We start from the raw sequence: 23,253 nt of genomic DNA on the forward strand, positions 1-23,253 counted from the left end.
CAATTTATTGATAAGCTTATGTCCAACTATATTGGAAGATGGTTAGAATTTAGGTTAGAATATCACAGTATAATAATCAAGTGAATGATGAAAAAAATATTTACAAAAATTCCAAACAAATTTTTCAAAATTGGAAACTATAAAAATTTAGTGATTCAGTTAAGCTGAAGCTTACAAAAGCAGACAAAAATAACAATAAAATATCGGCTTGACTACAAAAATATTCTTTGGGAGTAGTAAATAGTAGAAAGTTCAACAGACACCATGATGGAACTATTTTCAAGTTGAAAATTCTTAACGTAGCTATTCTACTGTAATTTATGCGGAATCTTTACTGTAACTGTTGCAAGTTTAATGTGATTTGATATTTTGTCAGTTAAAATTTGCATTGCTTCATTCACATGTAAATTGTCATCTAATAAGTTATCCCAGTTTTCAGTTTCAATGGATAATATTAATTTATTGAAATCTATTTTATTGAAAGAATTATTTTTACTTACAATTTTGTCAGTTGAAAGATCAATGTGGATGCTGACACAAAAGTGATCAGTGATGTTTGTTTTTATTAGTGAACTTAATACATTGTCAGGATTGAAAGAGGAATTCTTTAAAAATATGTGATCGATAATCGATTCAGTGCCGTTTTGAACTATAGTAGGCTTGTTTATGTATGATTTAAAACTATTGAAGGATAAAATTCCGAAATATTCATTAGTCGCAAGCGTAGACTTATTCAGATGAATATTCAAGTCACCGGCAAAAATTATATTGGGCTTATTTTTGATAGAATACAAACAATCATTCAAACAATTGAGAAAATTATCTACATTGGTTGAAGGAGACCTATAAACAGCGATAAGTATTATCTTATCCTTCGCACCTGGCACTTGTACATCCAAAAGAATTGAGTTAGATTCTTTTATTTCGTAATCCAACTCATCTACTATAAAATTACATTTGAAAAAGACACAAATTCCATCACATTTATTTGTTTTACATGGCTTGTTAACCACTGAATAACCATTCAAATTAAAATTAAAATCATCCTCTTCAACTATCCAAGTCTCACTGAGGATAATAATATGAAACTCTAATGAACAATTACTGATAATGTATGATAGCTCATCAAAATTCTTTCGCAAACTTCTTATGTTTACGTGGATAATGTTCAGGTAAGATTGATTATCACTACTACCAAACAACTCAATCTGAGATTGAAAAATATCCTCTATTATAATAGTATTGTGAGTCTCAAGAGAAATATGCTCTTCAGGGTCATTTATAAGAGCCATACAATAAAAGGAAAAATTAATAGGAAAACGAAAAATAAGCTATTTGAAATCTTGTAATAAAGGAGAAATTTGAAAAGGAATTAAGAAGGAATAGAATTAACTCTTAGAAAAGAATAGGAGAAAGTTAAAGTTAAAGTAGATAAGGAAGTCTATTACTATTAATGAAAGAAAAAAAAATACAGAGCTCGGTCATCTCGTGACACATATCGCCACATTTAAATATATATATATATATCAGTCTTTAAATAATAGAAACCAGTAAATATAGTGTAGTAATACATTTATTCAAATGGTTTGAGGTCCTCTTCGTTAGTTATACGTTTTACCGGAGAGTCTTGTTGTTTACGAATGAGAATCTTTGCATCACTCACCCAGACATAAGCTAATTTATTGTTCTTTTTAAGATCTCTAGCTTTATTCAGTAGAGATTTGTTGTATGCAGTGAGATGATCGTTCACATAGATATAACCTGGTGGAAGATTACAGTTCAAGTCTCCATTTTTCAAGTGTCCTTTTGCTTTCACCGCACATTTCCAATTAATTTTGGCAGTTCTTGACGTGAAGCGAACTATTATAGATTTTGTCTTATTTTTAGAAGAAGGAAACCTATGAGCAATAGAGATATCGTCTCCTTTGAACGGAGTATTAATCGCTCTAGCAACAGATTCTAGGATTGTGTACACATTTTCATTTTTTGTCTCCGGAATCCCTGCTATCTCCAAGTTATCGTTATTCTAATTGCATTTATATATTTATTCTCATTGATGAATTATTTATACTTTGTGAAATTCATTGAATAACTAGCATTATCGTCATTTAATGTAAATTAGTGTATAAGCCAGTAAATATTGTAACATACATAAATAAAGAAATCTAATCTAATCTAATCATCATCCGTCTCATTACCCATACACAATCCTAGAGCTGGGCATCAAAAGCCGGTTAAATTTTAATCGTGATTAATTTCGTCTCAATTGAGCACCTGGGGTTAAAAAACTTGAAGCGGCGAAGGTTGAGTGCCGGTTGCACAAAAGCCGGTTAAATTTTTAACCGTAATTAATTCCACGAGAAACAATCAGAGAAGTCGTCTTTTCAAAAAAAAACGCCTTCTCTGAGTGGTTCAAATTAATCACGATTAAAATTTAGCCGGCTTTTGTGCAACCGGGCCTCAGAGAATTAATTAAGAAAATCAATGTTTGATTTTAAAAAATGCATTGCTACTTCTTTTTTCTTCTACTGTCCGGTTCACAAAAGTCTGTTAACTTTCAATCCCGATTGAATGCCACGAGTACCAAGAGCCTTCTTCTAAGAAAAAAGCAAATATTGACCGACGAACTAAATAGCAAAAGGAGATTTGAAGAATAAAACAATCCAAAAATTACGCCCAGACCGGGAATCGAACCCGGTATCTCTCCGTTGCCGGCGGAGCGGTTTTATCGTGAAAGCGGCCTTCTCGTGAAATCTAATCATGATTAAAATTTAACAGGCCTTTGTGCAACCGGGCCTTATAATATATTTTGTTTGGGTTTTTCTTGAAAAATCACAGTATTATAGAAAACGTTGTTTTCAAACATTTCTTCAGTAAAAATTTCGGCCTAGCTGGATTTTCTACTTTGGAATTTATTGATTTTTCACGTTTATCAGAACTTGATAGATATACTCTTCTATATCTCTAAAAATTGTTGAATTGAAAGTTTTGTTTGAAGAAATTCCATCAATTTTGATGATTTGACAAAATTTTCTTTAAAAATATATAAATCCGTGGAGATTAAAAAAAATTCCTTGTGATTTACTCTACAATAGTAGTATTTCACAATAGCATAATAGTAATAATAATGGATGTTACTTAGTGAATCAAAACAGTTTGCAATAATAAAGTTTAGTATGCTTTGATAGTACAGAGGAAATGTAAAATTTGGGCAGTCTGACATTCATGATTTGAAATGTGTAAAAATCAGAAACTCTGATTATTAGGTGCTACAGATAGGCTACATTAGTAGCAATTACTGTTGTAAAAAGTTTAATTTTGTTCAACAAATCACCGTTATGGATAGTAACTAAAATTATGATAAATAGCTACTATTAAATTTCATTTTCGAGTGACATTATCTTCGTATGAGGATTTTTCTTTGAGTATAACTTCCTATGAATGACTATTTCAATTTATTTCCTATTTCAATTACTGATTTTTTCAAATCAAAATACTTATTATTCACAAAATAGATTACATTTGCAGGTACAATTATTAAAAATAATACTGTGAATATTCCCCATAAAGATACAGTCCGGGTGTGGCGAAAGAGTTCTGATAATTTACATAATATTACAGATTTGATAACAACAGACGCGTTTGAATACTAAGGACGTTTACAGAAAAAAATAGATTATTACTAAAAACAAAAATAAGAAATAATAAAGCATATTAAAAATTAAAAATGAATTATTATTTTTAGTTATAGTGAAACATTTTGAAGTACTGTAATTCGCTGTAATGTGGGACACATATTAAGCCACATTTGTATAGAGAACGTATGGCAGCGTTGCATCATATTCTATTTTTATTACACACAAGCACGATCATATTAAATTGAATTCATAGAGATGGATTTCTATAGTAGAACAATTTTCCCTCAAGTTTTCATAGGCAAATACGTTTCTCTTCAATTTATTAATTGAATAATAATGATTTTAAACTATATTTAAAAATGTTCTATAGTGGTAATGATAGGAATACAGTGAATAAAAAAATAGCAAAATAAATAATTATAAGGATATAACTTACATATGTATTTCAGGATATATATGTATTTATAATAGACGTGCATTATTAATGATGGAAATATTCACAATTTATCAGTATTTATTGGTTAATTGGGTGTAGACTTACCCAATTTTATAATAAAAATTAATCAACGTGATATACTGTATAGTTGCCTACTTTAGAAGCTCATTGGCGTGTTCTGAGTACACAATAGATGCTCCTGGGAGTGTTTCGTTATGACTAATTAAATTTGACATTGAATCGCCCCTGAAATAGCCCTAATTTCCAGTTTAATTTAGCCCAACTATCTTGCTAATATGTGTTGCTCACACAAGCCACTATGATAGAATTATTTCATAAAATTATTTTTATTACCCATTTTCTTATTTCGGAGACTGTATTTATTGTTACAATGTGTAGTTGTGTGTGAGTTGATTGAAGGAACAAAGCAGGACAATATTCTTGACACTGATACACAAATAATAAAATGTATCATTATACTTAAATAAATCAAACTTGTTCATTGAAACCGCGTAACTGCGGTTTTCATTGAAACTACGACTTCCTCAGCAATTCCAATTTGAAAGTTTATTCTTTCATAGATTCGTATACAGCCATTTATGATTTATACATTAGCGTACATATTAAGAGATTCATAGTTACCTAACCTGATACTTCATTGTGGTTTAATTTTCTTAGTAAAGTTTAGGCCTACAACTATAAAATCAATAAAAAAGTCTACCAAATTAAACACAATGAACTTCTATTATCTAGTTGGACAAAGCTGTTTATCAGTCATGTAGGACTGGAACATGTAATGTGAATGAAGCGTGGGCATCACCAATCTGGATCTGACTCTTATTAGCTAGCAATAAGGATTCTTTCAATAGCTACGATCAATTGACAATAGTTCTTGATTAAAGATTATTATTGCTATAATATAAAGATATGAATTTTAACAGCTAGAAGTTATACTAATAAAAATTAGCATTCATCATCTTAAATAAAAAGCTGATTTAATCAGTTTATATTATTATAATCATAAATTAATTTTAGTTGGGTATATTTAAAATAGTTGCACTTGAAATATACAAGTTGGACAGTGACTATAAAAATAATCTATATTAGAAATATTACTTCTCTGCCATGTACCGTACACATTTCAGCATTTTCTGTATTGGAAAATAATACTATCTGAGCTCAAGTTAAATAATATAATTATAACTTATAATCTAGACATCAAGAACAAAAGAAGTTATCAGTTTGAAGCAAAATTGGTGACAAAGATAAAGCAAACATGCGATCAATCTTCACTGTAATCAGAAGATTTTTAATGTATGACACAATGCAATTAACCTATCCAAGTTACTTGGTCTTGTGCCAATATTACATGAGGACACCAGGGTATACAGCAAGCTAGGTTGGTAATGTGCAAAGTAAGTTATGATACCAGGGTGTAAAGGGACACCAGTGAGATAACATTGGTGAAACCACGATGGCCGGGCTGGTGACCCGAGTAAGACACTAGCCAGATATCAGACGTTGTGTCCAACCGACAAAATATGGTGTATGTAGTCTAAATAAAGCAGTAAGTGCCTCATTACATTACGACACTAGGTTGAGTTGCCAGAGGAGCATCAAGTGCCCGAGCGAGTGCATTAGTTCTTATTGTCTTAGTCTTACAGAACATACACAAACAGGGGTACGCCTATCAGGTTTTGGATGCCATGTGGTTCTCACTCCGGTCGCCAGGCAGGCCACCGCTGAGACACCAAGATTGGGGACTGATGAGGCGTTTTTTTACTGGTTTCTCACTACCTGCTTTACTAACTTCCAAAATTGCTTTGTGACACACGGTCACCATTCATAGCGACCTAGCCCATGGTCCTATTATAATACGGGACTAAGATGTAAGGGTATATGCAATGGGTCGATATAAACCAAGTACACACAACATAATTTCGACTCGCTTTTTCAGTCGTTACACAAATCCCAGTTTCTTATAGGGCAGACTATGCAAGCTTGAATACCACCGTAAGACACCATGTGTTCTGTTACGACCTAAATTCGGTCCGTATAGCATAGGACTAATATGCGCCACAATTCGCTCAGACATTTGATCTTACAGCCTATTGTTCTAGTGTAGGCTAATATCTAATGCGGAACCATATAAAATTTTAGTGTGAGTCTTACACTTCATTGAAAATAAAATAAATCTTACTCATTGAAACAAAATCAGGCATCACCGCGAATATAATACAAACATAAGTTTTTAATCAAAAGAGCAGAACAAAGTAACTCATGAGTAAGTTTTTTTATAGAAAGAGCAGTACCTATGATCAAAATAAATAAATTGTTTCTATATATATTTTTTTTTAAAGTAACCCAATGGCATTCTGTTTGAATTGAAAAATGATACATGCTAAAAATTACTGTAGGCCTATTCCTAAAACTTAGGAAAAAGTATGTTACCTCAAGTTAATAGGCTACCGTAAAATTTTTACAGTTATAAGATTGATTTTTCAAATAATAATCAACAAAATAAAAATATTAATTTTAATTAATATTAGAAGATTCAAGATTTGCTTCACTTGGCGGATAAAAATAAATAATTTGTTTAGTTGAAGTTGGAAGGTCGTACGGTAATAGCAAAACATAACCAAAAACATTTCCACTAACAATCAAGCACATAGGTATTGGGTTAATTTTAAGTACGGATAATTCTCAATTTTGTAATTATCACTACATAATCAAAACTTAAAAAATAAGATATACTATAATAAACAATGCAAATAAGTAAATAAATACGCAATATGTGATACTATGAAAACTTGTAAACACGGAAATTTGTTTCAACATCATTTTGTTTCAACTTGTAGAAATTGCTAAAAATAAAAAATACTTATAATTACCTTCGAAAAAAGGATAATGAAGTAGATTGATAGTATCCTTGAAAGTTGTTTTTTTGACGTTCGTTGAAAGATTCCTGACTTCATTATTATTGTTATCCTGGAGAAATTAGAAAGGTGTCCTACTTATGTCACGAAGATAAAAATAAAAAAATTACGAACATTTTAAAAATGTCCTCTGAAATTTGATAAAGAAAACTATCACAGACATTTGCCTAAAAAAACATTTTTGCAAGAAAATAGAACATGAAAAACAAAGGAAAACGTATTTATCATAACGCAGACCCGAAAACTGACTAACTTCTCACAAGTCACAAGTGTTCAAGAAAACTGACTGAATGAAGTGACTGTGAGCAAGAGAGCAAGTGAACTGAGAAGTGGGAAGTTAGAAAGCAGTCTGAGCAACACTGAATTCTGAAAACGGTTTGATGAATTACCTCACTCGAGAGCTTTACGCTTGGTAATATAAAAATAAATGACTTTTTGAAACAAAATATTCACAATTGTGTTGAAATGTGTGAAATTCTCTCAGAGATTGAATGAAATTGATATCGTTAATTTTGACAATGCTTTTATAGGTTGGCTATAGATACGGAGGGAATATTTGAAAATTTACTACTTTTCAAACACCTTTTTTTTTAATTTTAAAACTAATATTAATAATAATATCTCAAATTTTATTCTGAACTGCAGAGCTTCAACTCAAGGAAAGGATATGAAATAGTCGATTTCTGCTTTCAGAACAATTTTCTTGTTTTTTAAAATAATTATCAAGTGTAAAAACGGCCGTGAAAATTCAAGGGTTAATTTTTTTGCAGTACACGTAGGCTAAATTATTATTGTAAGTAGAAGTTATTAAAGTAAGTAAGTGAATAGCTTACTGATCTTCACCTTGACTATTCTATACCTCGCTATTACTGGCTCTATTTTATGTCTTTACTTCTCATTTTCTTCCGATTTTTTTAACAAGATCGTTTTGGGCAATGCCAGTTAGCATATTATAAACAGTGGGTGAAAAGTCCGAGAACGGCTCAATATCTCATACACAATAGTAATTTTACGGTGGGTGTGATTGGGGATCCTATTGAAATTGATGAGGACTTTGGGGATTGAGATGATGAGGACTTTAATTGTGATTCTCCAGGCTTTATTGGCTATGAACTAAGTTATATGTAGACTAACACCTTGCAAAAATTTTGTTTTAGTTGCGCAAAACCCTGTTTTCGTCTTTATTGACTTGGATGAGATGAGGGAAATATTGGACAATCACGATGTTTCGATTATGCATGGTTATTGTTGTATAATTCTTTCTCGTGAAATACAATTCGAAATGTAGTACCACAGAATACAAATATAGCATATTATAGAAGATTTCTCTGGTAGTACCTAATAATGTTGAAAACATTACTGTGTAAAACATGAAAACATGATTGTGTAAATCAACAGCATTTAAGATCTGCCTATTGGTATCAAATTGTAAATAGAGACCTCCGTACCTTATACAAGCTCATTTGCCTTAAATTCATCTTGGTTTGTTACCAAAAAATGGCAGAGACCCTGAGAATTAGAAAAAAACACCAATCTTGAAAAGATTTAAACACATCACAAACACATTTTCTAATAGATTATTTACTGTATAAGTTTAAATAAATAAGAACAAAACCCTATTTTCAATATCAAGACAAAGTACAATTTTTTTATCTTGTCAGGTTACCGAGATACACTGCTTTGAATATAGAAATTTTGTGTATGGAACTATTGGTTAATGTACCAAAGAATAAATTTTCTGAATGAATTTGACCTGGGATGCATGATTTTGACCGCCTTGACGATCCGAGAAGAATGAGCTTTAGTTCGAGAAGATCCAATCATTGTGTCATAGTGTTTAAAATGTTGATCCTTTACCTTTAGGTGTCCTTATGTACGCCTCTCCACTACTAAATACTGAAATTAGGTGCATCTAACGGGTGATTCTGATAGAACATGATCTCAGGAGATTATACCTACATTACTGTTCGGGATCTCAATGTGAGGACAATGGATTTATGATGGTTAAAGCTAAGAATTGGCTGTTTTTCAAAATACAAGGAACATTGTCATCAGGAGTACTAAAAATCTATCTGAGAGAGCGGTCTGCCTGGTCTCATGTTGTCGAGCAGGAAATTACGACCAGAGGGATTTTGAATTATACATATAAAATTGGTAACACTCATAAGAAAGGTATAGGCTAGTCGATTAAAAACAAACATTCCTTGAAATTTCAATTTTCCGAAAATATGACTCGTTTTTGAAAAATTGCAACACAATAATCATTGAAGATAGAAATCTCTGATGATTTCATTTTATTTAAAAATTGTATAATCTTATTAGGCAAAAATCACAGAAAAGTGGGAAAATGAACCGGAAATCCTGTTTTTGGGGCACACTACAAAAAGCTCCATGGCTAGAAGGTAAGCATTTGTATTTAAGCTGTCCACTACTCCAGGATCATTGCACGAAAAATTAATCTAGTTGGGTGTTTTTTGCAGCAAAGTAGCTTACCTGGTGACTGGACTGTAGTTCAAGGGAACCTCAGCACACAGCATCTGTTTTCGTCATAGGAGGCCATTACTTTAAATAATTACACTTGTGGAAATGTATATGGCCAACTGGAAACCTCACCTTGACAGTAACACAACTACTCTTCTAGATTTTTCACTATCAATGCAATCGCAATCACATTTTTGAATGTTGCAAAAACAGTTTATCTCAAATTTCGTATCAACTCGGCGTCTACCATTTAACCGAGATTTTGGATTAGTTTTATTATTTTTTCATTTTTCAATGCAATACAATTTTTCTTGTGGCATACTCATTTTTTAGTCAATCACAGGGTCACCAGGGACTAAATGATAAGCTCAAATGGTAAAAATCACGAGATTTCATCAACATCTATGAGAAAATAGGACTATAGTGAGGTCCACGTTATAATGGCAATGGATAAAGATAGAAGAATAGCGATGCCGATTCTCTTTATTAATTAATTATATTTCTACACTGTCAAAAACATAATTGGCATCGTTGTGGACCTAGAAAAGGATAGTACCAGTTGCTTTGTCGAATGATAGACAAGGATAGCAAAACCAAAGTTGAACAAATACTGTCATTATAACGTGGACCTCACTATAGAACTTCAATCGGTCTTGAATAAACAAACGTTTTTTTATGAAGTAATATCCATTACTTTAATATAAAAAGCATAATTCGAACAAAAACACTAGACTGATTTAGGATTGATATTTTCAACAATCACTTTTATTACAAACTAAAATATCAGAAAAGAAAGTAAAGTATTACATCGCTTATCTTACGCTGAACGATTCGATCACATAATTTGTATGGAACTATATAATAATTGAATAATCAGGTCCGGTTTCTAGGACACTTATTAAGTCTAATGGATCATTTAACCCATAGATTATTGGTGCATTCGATTTGACACTTATTCAGACTAATAGATCATTAAACCCATAGATTTAATGGTGCATTAGATTTGACACTTATTCAGACTAATAGATCATTAAACCCATAGATTTAATAGTGCATTAGATTTGATAAGTGTGTAGAAACTGGGTGTCAATCTCACAGGTTGAGAGCATCATTGGGATTGGCTACCGGCGAGAGTGGCCTTGTCACATGAATACGAGTGCAGAAGGAATGTGAGTTAGTTTCGGTACTTTTCGAGGTTGGCTAGGAGCTGATCGGCCTCGTCTGCTGTCTTCACACGGAGCAACACGGTGGAGGCAGCGGCGCCCGGAGTCGGCACGCAAATCATCATCACGTTGTTCTTAGCCATGCGTTGCAATGGGATTCCCGCCGATAGCAACACGTTAATCAAAACGTTTCCCAGCGACGTGTCGGCGCGCACAATCAGCTGGTGCTTGTCGCCCGCCACTGGCTTCACGTACAGAGTGCCCACTCCCAGGTCAGCGTAGCCCGATTCCTTTTTTATGAACACTTTACATCTGTGCACAGAGAAAGTTGCATTAGTATTTGCAAATACATCACATTCACGTCAACGTGAACGCACACATCTACAGACTTACGTATGCAGACAGACGGAGAAAGAAATCAAATGTCTGGATGCAGACAGACGGACGTCTGTGAGCGTTGCAACATTCGAACATCTGTGGAGGGATTTTTCCCTCCGTCTGTCTGCTGCTGTGTGCGTTTTCCTTTGAACTGTCAGCATTCCTTGTTAATAACATTAATTCTTGACATTGGAATGGTGCTGACAATTTGATTAATCCTAATATAAGTATAAAATGACTATAAATGATTTTATAAATATATAAAATCTTATTCATCATCTCTTCTCTCCATTCATGAAATTATCATAAGTGAAAACGTTTGCATTATCATTCATCCCCCAGGCTTAAAATACTTAGGACTGGTGTCTTGGAGAGGGACTAAGTATAAATCCCTCGAAGACTGCAGTCATTCCATTTACAAGGAAAAAGAACCTGGAGTCTCTCTCCAGGTTGAAACTTGAATTTACACGGCTTGAAGTATCAAGTACAGTCAAATATTTAGGGCTGACCATTGACTCAAAGCTGACTTGGAACAATCATTTAAACAATACACTGCATAAAGCTGAATGGGCGCTTATGATGACCAGAAGATTTGCAGGCTCCACGTGGGGGATAAAGCCTCACATTCATAGCTCTGTGGCTGTAGAAGGCAGTAATAAGGCCTCAGGTAACTTATGGATCACTAGTCTGGTGGACAAAGGTAAACCAGGTTACAGCCACAGCCAAACTCACAAGTCTACAAAGGATGCAAACACTTCTAGTCATTGCAGCTTCCAGGAGCAGCCCATCACCAACTCTTGAAGTTGCTCTTGGCTTACTGCCATTGAACATTTTTATTATGGCAGAGGCACGGAAATCAGCCTATCGACTGAAAGTTGCAGGCCAAAGCCTGTCTGGAACAGGCCACTGCACAATCGCCAAAGCTGTTGCTCACAGCCCTGTGCTTGAGATGACGTCAGATGTCATGAGCACGGAGTTGGTTTTTACTAAACCTTTCTTTGTTAAATTCTGCTCTGGAGAGGAGTGGAAGTCTGAGGAAGGGCCCTATCCCAAAAGAGGCAGGCTTGTCTGGTACACAGACAAGGCTCTTGACTCCAATGAAATCAAGTCCAAATTGGTGTGGGAGTGCCACAAAACGCTCAGCAGGCTTGCAACGCTCAACTCTGTGCATCTTGGTTGGGTACCTGGCCATGTATGCATAGGAGGTAATGAGCGTGCAGATGAGCTTGCTAAGCGGGGTTCTAGTATGCCATTCCTTGGCCCAGAGCCGGGCTGTGGCATAAGTAAAACAACTGCCTTCCACACAATAAATAAATGGTCCAGGGACTTACACCACCAGCAATGGCAGGGTCACCCTGGTCAAGCACTTGACAAAAAACTGCTGGCAGACGCAAGCCCTCGCTTCACCAGCTGGCTGGTGAGTCTGGGAAGAGGTAAGGTCAAGTAGGTGATTGCCCTGATAATTGGACATGGCCACTACAGGAAACATCTTCACACAATTGGACTCAGAAATGAAAGCCAGATGTGTAGGCTTTGTAATCAGTGTGAAGAGACTGCTAAGCATATCATACTGGATTGCGAAAGTCTTGGAGCTAGAAGAAGGGCTCTGTTTGGCTGTAAGCAACCAGGTGAGGAATGGGATATTGGTATAGGGAAGAAACTCCTGGATCTTGTAAAGGACACGGGAGTTGGTTTGCCTAACTAACACACTTTTGGGACACACAATAAGCTTTGGTTGACGTGTGAGGTTCTTTGAACCTTTGGATCTTTGAATCCGTCCCTTCAAAACATAAACATAAACATAGGGCCGGTTTCCGAGCTCGGGATTTAGCTAAGTTCTAGACTGACAGCTGGAGTTAGAAAATTGGCTTTCCGAAATGGGGCTTAGTTGCAGTTATTATGATAATCTTCATTTTCTCATTTCTGTAATTGGAAACGTTTTTTCTTGACGAAATGTAACATTCCTAAATAATTCAAAATAGCTAAAACTTCAAACTATTTTCTCTTTATTCTATTTTGTGTTCACTTTTCTAGTTCTCCGAAATTTAATTTGAACGTGGACTGCGACTTTCCCCCGTTTCGGAAAGTCAGTTTTCTGACTCCAGCTGTTTAAAGTCTACAACTTAGTTAAATCCCGAGCTCGGAAACAACCCTCGAGTTGTAGAATTTAGCCTTTGTAAATAAATAAATAAATAAATAGGGATATGTTGTTTGAAACATCATCACAACTGAAGTTCTGAACTATCTAAATGATTGAATTTTGTATAAGGATTCTGACTATGACGACTATACTAAATAAAGGCTCATTTTAAAAAATAAATTAATCTTAAATTTCAATAATATTCAAATAATGAAATTCTATTTCATATTTGAGGATGTTCAACGCAATAGAATAGCAACTAAATCCACTCTTCTTCTCAAGCATCACGTCGTGGTCTCGAGGTAGCGTGCTTTTAATGAATTTTCAACTTCAATGAAGGTGGGTAATCAAGAAATTTTGGCAAAAGAATGAAAAATTATTTGATTTTTTTAATTTTCAACTAATTTTTCTATTGGCAATTTTTTTAGATCTCAAAGGAAATTTATAGGATAACACTTTTGATTTTCAGCAGCGAACTACATAACAGTAATCCTAGAGAGTTGATAATTGACCGACCGTTGCAAATCACGGCTAACACCTGTTCGTTCCTTATAAATAACAGAACGCTTCCCATTCGAACAATACTAACAGTTCACAGTTAAACTACAGGAATAGGTTTATGCTGGGTTGCATCCAATCGATGTTAATACAGAGTGTTTATGATTCATTCATAGACACTCTGTATTCGGTGTTTCACTTGGAAAAAATAAAATTACAGCTATAAATTGAATGTGAAAAAGCAACAAAAATTCAGTTCTATCAAGAGCTTCATAATGTTTAATGTGAATAGCCGAGTACTTCGAAAAAGATGATAAGTGTGTTCTGTTACTACCACTGTCTAGCCCCAGCGGACTGCGGTGGAAACGTCGCATGCACATGAACCATGGTGCCAAAAAACAAAACTGTTGGAGTTGCTTTTTCAATTGTCATATTTCAAGAAGGCGAGTTGAAGGTGTTCAACTGCATTCACTGATTCACTTACTTCAATTGTGGAGTGTCTCACTCTCAATCACGATGGTTTCTGAATCAATGCTAGATTTGTTTCAATTCTATCGAACAAGTCTCTATTGAAACAGATGACATCAATATAATGACAAGAGAATGGTTTTAGCTACCTCTTCGAGTAGACAGCGTCGTCTTCCTGAACTGGCTTGAAGTCTGGCTTCGGAGGTTCGTCTGTTTCCTCGGCTTCCGCCTCACCATCACCGGCATTACTATTAACAGGTGTTGCCGACACATTCCCAAACGTGAAAGGCTTCGTCCTATTACAAAATTAATAAATGAGAAACATCCTATTAATAAAGAAGCAAACTATGTGAATGTGGAGACTTGCAAAGCTTTATTTATGATATTGATTAAAAACATCATTACAATATTAAATAATTGAGTGAGGATAAACGTTTTCATATTAAATCTGCCTGTTTTCTTCAAACAGATTTATACCCGGTTCCTAGGGCACTTACTAGTAGTTCTGTAAACAGTAGACCTCGCGCTCAGTAAGTTACATTGATCTGTTGTTATGTTTTCTCAAAAATTAATAAATAGTTCATCAATTTAAAATGTCTAGAAAAAATCCTAAATAAACATAGAGCTTTCTGTTCTATCGTACCGTGACGTGTCGTCCCGGAATGTGAGTGTGAGCGCTGTTATCAGGTTTGGCTGCAACTGTCTACAATGTTGATGGAAAGATACATTTTCAAGATGTTCGATGTTTTTGAACGGGTAGTATTATAGTCCACTAGACAGCTGATTTATGATGAATAATTCTAATAGTCTGATTTTTACTATACTATTGGCGTATGAAGGAGGCTCCTTTTTCCTTTTATATTATCCTTGAAATGCAAAATTTCCAAAAACCTTGTATATAAGTCGACGCGCAATTTAAAAAGGAACATACCTGTCAAATTTCATAAAAATCTACTACCGCGTTTCGCCGTAAATGCGCAACATATAAACATTAAGAGAAATGCCAAACCTCAAATGTCGACTTGAATCTTAGACCTCACTTCACTCGGTCAATTATATCTGATGGATCATTAAACACATAGATTTAATGGTGCATTCAATTTAATAAGTGTCCTAGAAACCGGAAGAGAATTTCAATTACAATAAATTGTATGTTGAGTCCGAGGTTTTTCGTTTAAAATAATATATTTAACATAATAATTATATAATAATATTTAATATATCTCGTTTCAATAATATATTTAGAATAATATATATTTATATTTAAACATATATATGTTTGAATGTATTTATTTATATGTAAGAGGTTTTTAATTTTCTGAGGAGAAGTATCTAGTTCGTAAGAAAACGTAACTCACACTATTCAAACAGAAAAAATAAACCTGAAAGCCTAGTCAGGGCCTGAACTTGAAATTTATTATATACTGACACTCGACAGAGAAATCATTTATAAAAATTTTTATAATATAAAAAAATAGTTACCCTCCAAAAGAAAATCCACTAGGAGTCGAAGAAGGCTGAGAGTTGGCATTAAAGCTGAATCCCTTGGCTCCACTGCCGGCCGATTCTTCACCTTTACTTTGTTTGTTGGTGAAAGGATTCACCATTAACGAAGCCTGATCTGGCTTCGATAGAAATGTGCTAGTTGAAGTGCTGTTGGAATCTGATTTAAAGAAACTAAGTGGTGCTGCCGCCGCTTTGCTAGTTGTCGAGTCGGTTGAAGGTGAAAGTGAAGAATTTGTCATTTTTTCACCACTATCAGTTGCATCCGTAAACTCATCTTCAAGTTCCTTCAAATATCTGTGAGCAAGAAGATAATAATAGGAAAAGTTAAATTTACAGATAAAGGCAAACGCAGCAATAAAGAAAAAGAAAGTCGATTTTTATAAAGAACAAAAATATTACAGTGAGGTCCACGTTATAATGGAAGCATTGGTGTTGCAATTAACATTGGAGTTGCAATCCTAGTCTATCATTCGACAAAGCAGAGCGCTATACTTTTCTAGCTCCGCAATGTTGTCACATCGTTTTTTAACAATGTACAAATTTATTCAACTTGAAAAATTCATAATCTAATCATTAAAAATATATTTATTGTCGAATATAATTGATTATTTTCAACAAGAATACACAGTTAATATAACGTAGCATATACCAATACCATCTATCTTCTATGGAAGGCAGAGGCAAGAAAGAAAATAGGCAACGCTGTTGTCTTATCTTTTCCACTGACATTATATCGTGGACCTCACTATAGTACAATGCACAATGCTTAGCGTGAATCACTCAGTCTGGATAAGTGAAGAGCGCTCGAAACTTCAATCAGAAGCGAGAAGGATAACTTCTGAGGCAGCTACACCCCTCCAATTACTGTGGTTTAATTCCCCTTCTATCATTCTTCCTTTCAAAAAACGTTACCTAGACAGCGAACAGTTATAAGAAAAAACTTCAAGTATTGGAAATATGAAATCGATAATGCCTTATAATCGTTATTTGTATATCTAAAGTGAAAAATGCAGCTTTTCCTGCGGGAGAAAAAGCATTTTTCACTCGTGATGTACACAACATTTTTCCTCCACCTACATTTATAGAAACTGTAAATCAAATAATTTTAAAAACTCTCGTTATTGATGACAATGTTTTCTTTTACAATGCAACCTAAAATTTAAAAACTAAAAATCAAGAGCCGGTCGTGTGGCTGGCACTGCCGATAGCGCTATTTATCGGCAAAAGTTGTAACAATGATCAGCTTGAAACAATGACCGACTCCAGGTTGCGCGTTTCAGATTTGAATAGCAGATGAAAAATATTCGTTGGCTGGTACTTTGAATAGCATAAAATATTCAAAGATATGTATACATTTTTATCGTCTACTAATACCATACAAACTACATTTCATAAGTTAATCAATTATACTTAAAATCTATTTGCAATGTAAGTTTTTTTGAAATAAAGATGCTTCCCCATGTTATTTAAATGGAGTTATTTTAACTCCCTAGGGAGTTTTTCTGTTTAATACTTTAGTATTATGTTTCAGGGAGTTAAGTAAGTATTTTGGACAGTAGGTGGAGGTGAAGTTATATTATACTTATCAAGTTTCATTTTTAAAAAGAAAGATGAAAGTTGAAATGCACAGTTTACAAACCTTTCATAATCCCTGAATACAGGAGTAAGAATACAGGACGGGTCCTTATCAACATGAGATTTAATCCACTCCGAAAAATTCTTATTTAAGCTTACTAGTCTGGGAGGATATTTTTTACCGTTGATAGTGTTTGGTGAAGACACACTTTTGTTTTCAATACTGCTATTCGATACCAAACTCAGTGTCGTAGCAGCATTCATATCTTTTTTCAAATCTGGTTGATTGCCATTCGTAGTTAAAGGATTCGAGTTTAGAAAGCTGAAAGTTGACTTCAAATCTTTCTCTGAATTTGAAGAATTTGTTTTGAATCCTCCAAATGACGAAAACAAATTTTTAGCAGGTTCCTGTGAACAAGTAGAGTATTCTTTAAAAGTAAAAACACTAAAGGAGAGAATGAGTACAATACAGCATTGAGTTTAAATTGGAAACAAATTTTAATTATAGAAAATTACTACTATCCTTTCATTACATTTTGCACCACGATTCTGAATTTACCGAGGATAGGCTTATTTTTATTAATTCTGATTAAATTATTACAGCAAATTTATTCAATTTGTGATTCAAAGTTCACGAAACGATGAAAGCCCAATCAAATAATCAGTTTACCGTCTGGATCTTCTGGTCTTAGGATAGCGAGCGGGAATTGAGAATGAAATATTGTGAGTTCAAGTCCAACCTTGGTGTTTTTTTTTGCTACGAATTTTGAACTTTAATAACGATTATCCATGTTTTATGTTTTACACAGACCCTTGCGGAGCGTGGGCTAAACCCCTACTTGTATGACATAAGTATTTATAGCTTTAGGCCTAAGGGAAAACGAAATAAAATTGAAATCCATAACTACATCATCTACAATACTTATCTGCATGAAATAAGTATTAATACAATATAATTTTGATTTATTATGTCCTATACTATGGACACCTTGATTAGTTTTCCTAGTAGTACTATAGATTCGTTGATTACTGGGAGACATAGTGTCATAATCAAGGAATCATATTTCTCTTTGAGTTCCTGCTTTTCCTTTTGAATGTTTCTAGATGAATTCAGATAGAATCAGTTTCTTGTTAAATGTATTTAAATCATGGTGCAGTCTTCTTTTTCTTGTGATTACAATAGACCAGGCAATGCATGCTCAAAAAAGGGTATAGGAGGAAAAGTTGGGAAGACAATCTTTGACCCCGCAGTTCTTTTTGGGGTAGGGAGGAGGTAAACATATCAAAAGTCCACACCCCTTCCCCCTGTGCTGAGGGGGTGGGGGTGGTTCTCGCATATAACTCGAAAACTATGTATATTACGGACATACGGTAACTGTCATATAGAAAATTGAAGCTTACATAATTTCCTACAATATTCATCCAACTTTTTCTATATCTTCTTTAGTTTTCGAGATATCCGATCTTGAAATTTTCAACTTTGCAAAAAGTGTCAACTCAACGGTTCAACACCTTCAAAAGAGGGGATAAAGATGCGCACTTTCCCTATGGTTACCTACTTACTAGCTCCAATTGAGCTGCTAAGTCAAAAATTGTTTTCTAGAAACCCCCTTCATATATTATTGTCAATTGATTGAAAATGTTGCAGCATTGAAAATATCACCCCCTACATTGAAGTTGCTATAACAATGAAAGGAAAACTTGGAATAGTGAAATAATACATCATAAAAGAGAATTTGATGCTCTACAAACCTACGGTAAGTAATTATTTTTACGATGAATTGTTGAAGAGTTATAAGTTCTGAAAGAGCGAAAAATTGGGTAAAAGCCTGCTATTTTTAAAATTTTACAACTTCAAAAGAGAATATCTCAAAAACTGTTGGAAATATCACAAAACTCTATTCAACAAAAGTTGTAGAGAATTTATCCAGCTTCATTTTTTGAAGTTAGTCATGTCGGTTGAACGCATTGTTCCTAAGATATAGGCGTGGAAGCAAAAACATTAAAAATGCAACTTTAAACCACCCTCATCCCTTTAGCACATGGGGTAGGGATAGGGACTTTTGATAGATTCTCCTCCTAACTAGTCCCAACAAAGCTACAAAGTCAAAAATTGTGTTCAAAACATTACCTCCAAATTCCTTTGTCAAATGGTCTATTGTTGGAAACTAGATATTTCACACTCAATACTAAATCTGCTACATCAGTCGAAGGGAAATGCGTAAAAATGTGAAATTATACATCAAATAGAAAAGAATTCATCGTTCTATAAGGTCATAATCATCATGGATTATTTCCATCAATTTTGAAAAAGTTATTAGAGCAAAAATAGCAAAATATTGGAGGCAAAGGTGTTTTTTTTTCAAAAATGCCACACTTTCAAGATTGGATATCTTGAAAACTATAGAAGATAAAAGTAGTACCTTTGAACCATCTCCACCCTTTTAGCACAGGGAGTAGGGGTGGGGACTTTTGATTTTGTTACCTCCTTACTATCCCTACTATTACTGTGGGGTCAAAGATTCTCTTCCAAACTTTTCTCTCTATAACCATTCCTTGACTGGACTATAGATGAACAGATAAGATATCCACAAAATTTGAAAAAAAAATCAAAGTTTAATAGCAAGATCAGCCAATCCTGCCGACTCATTTAAAAACCTCCTAAAAAACGCTCGTGTGGCCCTGCCCTTAAATCACTTTTATTAAAGAGCAGAATTAGCTTGAAGTGGTCTTATCCATTAATTTACCTGTGAGTCTGTGAAAGAAGCTGGAGAGCCACTGCCTCGACGTTTTGCAGTTCGAATGACTCGCTGTTGAATTATATCTTTTGAAGCCTTTCTAAACTCACCAGCCAATTCTTTTTTCAAATCTGTATCCCAATTTTCATGGTTCAAATCATCATCGGCTCTTCGTTTAGATGACATTTTCCAAATTCAATATATTTCTGAAAAAATGACAAAAAATTATTAAAGTTTCGGGATACTTTTTGTAGAAATACTTACGTTCAAAAGTCAGTGGATTTCATAGTTGTCAAGTTTCCTTTTCCACCGCCTTCTATACTGTAGTGGATACCCGGTAAGTTATGAGATTCAATCATTGATCTTCTCAAATATATTTTATTCATCAAGAAAATGTATCTTGACCAGACGACAAAAGTCCGTCAACTGGTCAACGACAACGCAGTACCTAGGTAATAAAAATAAGATATTGAAAACTTAGGCTATGTAGAATTTGATGAGAAATTCAATATAGGCTAGTAAAGTTGGTTGAAAGTTTAAAACTTTGCGAAACTGTATTTCACAGTAACTTGACCCTAATTTTTTTCTACCAATGTCTTAACATTTAAATTGGCCTAAGAATTAGCAGAGAGAAGTCGGTCTATATGCACTGCAGCTTTGGAGACAATGATGATCAGGCGCAGGCGCACATACACTTGCAAGGTACTCCACTCCCAGTAGTTAGTCAATGCAAATTTTTAGCTCCATAATCAGCCATGATGGAAGCATAGATGCTGACATCTCAAGCCGAATAAACACTGAATGGATAAAATGGAGAGAGCTAACGGGGGTACTTTGCGACGACAGAATGCCTGTGCCGATCAAGGGAAAAGTGTATAAAGTTGCAGTGCGACCAGCAATGCTATATGGTAGTGAGTGGTGGCCCCTGAAAAAAAGCAGGAAGAGAAACTTCATTCTGGTTGGGCAGGGGGTGTGACTAGACTGGACCATATTCGAAACACACATGTTCGGGGCAGTTTCCGGGTGGCACCAGTCTATGAGAAGATAATGGAAGGAAGATTACGCTGGTATGGTCATGTAAATAGACGTTCACCAAATAATATGACAAGGAAAGTACTTAATATGGAGACACAGATGAGGGGCAGAGGCAGACCCCGTCTCACATGGCTAGGTTTAGTTCATAAAAATATGAAGCAGTTGGACCTGACAAATCAGACGACCCAGGATCGTTCCAACTGGAGACTTAGATCGAGGAGAGCCGACCCCAAATAATGGGAAAAAGGCAAGGAGGAAGAGAGAATGTTTTAAAATTTAAAATGTTTTGAAATACTTTTTTGGGGCTTGAGACAAGGTGAACATGTTTATTTGATAATTAAACTGCATTTTAAAACTATTAAATTTCTTAAAGCATATTATTTGAAAGAAAGACATATTAGTCAAGAAGATAAAGTTAAAAAGCATTGGTTTTCCAATTATTGGTTAAATTAGGCTATGATATGTTTTCAAGTTTGAGGGAAATGAGAAACCTACTCAGAGAAACTCAGGGTCATTGAAGATGAGGATTACTTGTTACTTATTAAAATTTTCATTGTAATTGACAAGGTTTATACTGAAACAAATCAAAATACGTTGATATACAAAAAGGGGAAAAATAATATATATATTAATTGAGAAATAAATACAAGCGATTATATAATTATTAATAATAATAATCTGGTTATTGAATTTGGTTGAAACGCTGAGCAGTAGCATTAACCACAAGTAGAAGCCTATAACTATTAGTAATACCTAGTAACGTACACAACTAATCAAGTTACTTACTTGCTTTTCCAGAAATGATAAAAATTAAACAAAATAAAGATAAAAACAAGCTTAAAATATTTTTGTTGCAATGTATTGAAATTTACTTAAAATACAACCGTAATCTCACAATCACAATCGGCATTGTTAACCTAAAATCCAATAATTAGGAAATTCATTGGTATCGAAAGTCGAAACTATCGATGTTTGAACATATCGATAACATAACTCTCTTTCGATCTGCTTTGTTCACATTTTATAGTCACAATTGCTTGATTTGAGAGTGGCTGATTTACTAGCCATTCGATAACTAAAACGTTGCTACTTGAAACGTAGGCCTAATCTGAAACCACGAACTTTTCAGTATGAGATTATTACCGTGCTACTATTATTCAATTAATTGAACGAGCTTAGCAAGTTTCAATTTTTGAGTTTGACTCAAGACATTGTTCGTTTCTGGGTTAGTTTGTAAGTACATTGTACGTCAATAATATTATGATTTAACTTCAAACTTCTAACACAATAATTTTGGCGGTCTTATTCGCATTCATCAGCAGTTTTCTTGTTCACGATTATTTTGATTTTTGTGTTACCTATAATCAATAATAACTCCAGTCACCAGTAAAGAGTTTCCAGAAACGTGATGTACTAGCCTACCACATTGATGACTTTTCATGATGATTTTTAATTATTATTAAAAACATTGTTGACATTCTGAGCCTTCAGGCTGAACTTTGGGTCGCTGAGAACGAATCTGCAATCAGAATTTCTCTATCACGAAAAATAACGAAAAAACCCAACTGTTGATCTTCCGGCAACCGTTAACAGTCATCCTGCAATGCGGCCGAAACACTTCCAAGCCAGACACCCACTCAAATGACAACAACGCCAAGCTGTGAGAAACCATCCTGCACTGCGCTGCTAGGTTCAGAGTGCGAAAACTACCAATGAAGCAATGAAGACATATGCTTTAAGATTGTCATTCATACTCCATGCCAGAACTACCAATGTCGACTTCTGCACTTCTAGCACTCGCATTTCCGTATCGAAATGCTGTAGTTCGAAAATACTAGTAGTTCTGTGAACAGTAGACCTCACGCAGAATTCTCATCCATAAGTACCTGATTGAAACAACTATAGACCTTATGGAAATACAGCAATAGACTGGCTTCTCCACACATCTATGTAATCACTTGTCAGCTGATTTATAATTCTATAGTGTGATTTTTACTCTTATATTGGCGTATGAAGGAGGCTCCTTTTTCCTTTTATATTATCCTTGAAATGCAAAATTTCCAAAAACCTTGTATATACGTCGACGCGCAATTAAAAAAGGAACATACCGTACCTGTCAACTTTCATGAAAATCTATTACCGCGTTTCGCCGTAAATGCGCAACATATAAACATTCAAACATTTAAAACATTTAGGGCCGAGCTCGGGATTTAGCTAAGTCCTAGACTTTAAACAGCTGGAGTCAGAAAATTGGCTTTCCA

At 34.3% G+C, this 23,253-nt stretch overlaps 2 protein-coding genes across 4 annotated transcripts in view; both read right to left on the bottom strand.

Annotated features, from left to right (window-relative positions):
- Nucleotides 1-7,338, bottom strand: part of LOC111049073 (tyrosine-protein phosphatase 10D) — a 66,750-nt gene extending 59,412 nt beyond the window's left edge. For all 3 annotated transcript variants that reach the window (XM_039424295.1, XM_039424294.1, XM_039424293.1), the window contains exon 1: nt 6,966-7,338. In XM_039424295.1, the coding sequence (XP_039280229.1) occupies nt 6,966-7,049 (84 nt within the window). In that variant the 5' untranslated portion in view covers nt 7,050-7,338. The remainder of the gene's footprint in view (nt 1-6,965) is intronic.
- Nucleotides 7,339-10,276: 2,938 nt separating this feature from the next.
- LOC111049071 (nuclear pore complex protein Nup50) lies at nt 10,277-21,961 on the bottom strand. Its single transcript, XM_039424296.1, has 6 exons — nt 21,779-21,961; nt 19,967-20,163; nt 17,284-17,627; nt 15,621-15,938; nt 14,288-14,434; nt 10,277-10,966 (listed from the first exon to the last, which is right to left on the bottom strand). Exons 2-6 carry the CDS (start codon nt 20,141-20,143, stop codon nt 10,666-10,668), a joined length of 1,287 nt encoding a protein of 428 aa, XP_039280230.1. The 5' UTR covers nt 20,144-20,163; nt 21,779-21,961; the 3' UTR covers nt 10,277-10,665.
- Between the last annotated feature and the right edge of the window lie 1,292 nt (nt 21,962-23,253).

The sequence above is a fragment of the Nilaparvata lugens genome, chromosome 3 (genome assembly GCF_014356525.2).
Source record: "Nilaparvata lugens isolate BPH chromosome 3, ASM1435652v1, whole genome shotgun sequence".
Classification (NCBI taxonomy): domain Eukaryota; kingdom Metazoa; phylum Arthropoda; class Insecta; order Hemiptera; family Delphacidae; genus Nilaparvata; species Nilaparvata lugens.

What these genes read in the sequence shown, in the direction of transcription:
- LOC111049071 (XM_039424296.1), bottom strand. Translation starts at nt 20,143, where the DNA reads ATGTCATCTAAACGAAGAGCCGATGATGATTTGAACCATGAAAATTGG. An exon ending in CTTCTTTCACAGACTCACAG is followed by an intron (nt 17,628 to 19,966) that starts GTAAATTAATGG and finishes ACTTGTTCACAG; the next exon opens with GAACCTGCTAAAAATTTGTT. An exon ending in GACGCTGTCTACTCGAAGAG is followed by an intron (nt 10,967 to 14,287) that starts GTAGCTAAAACC and finishes CTCTGTGCACAG; the next exon opens with ATGTAAAGTGTTCATAAAAA.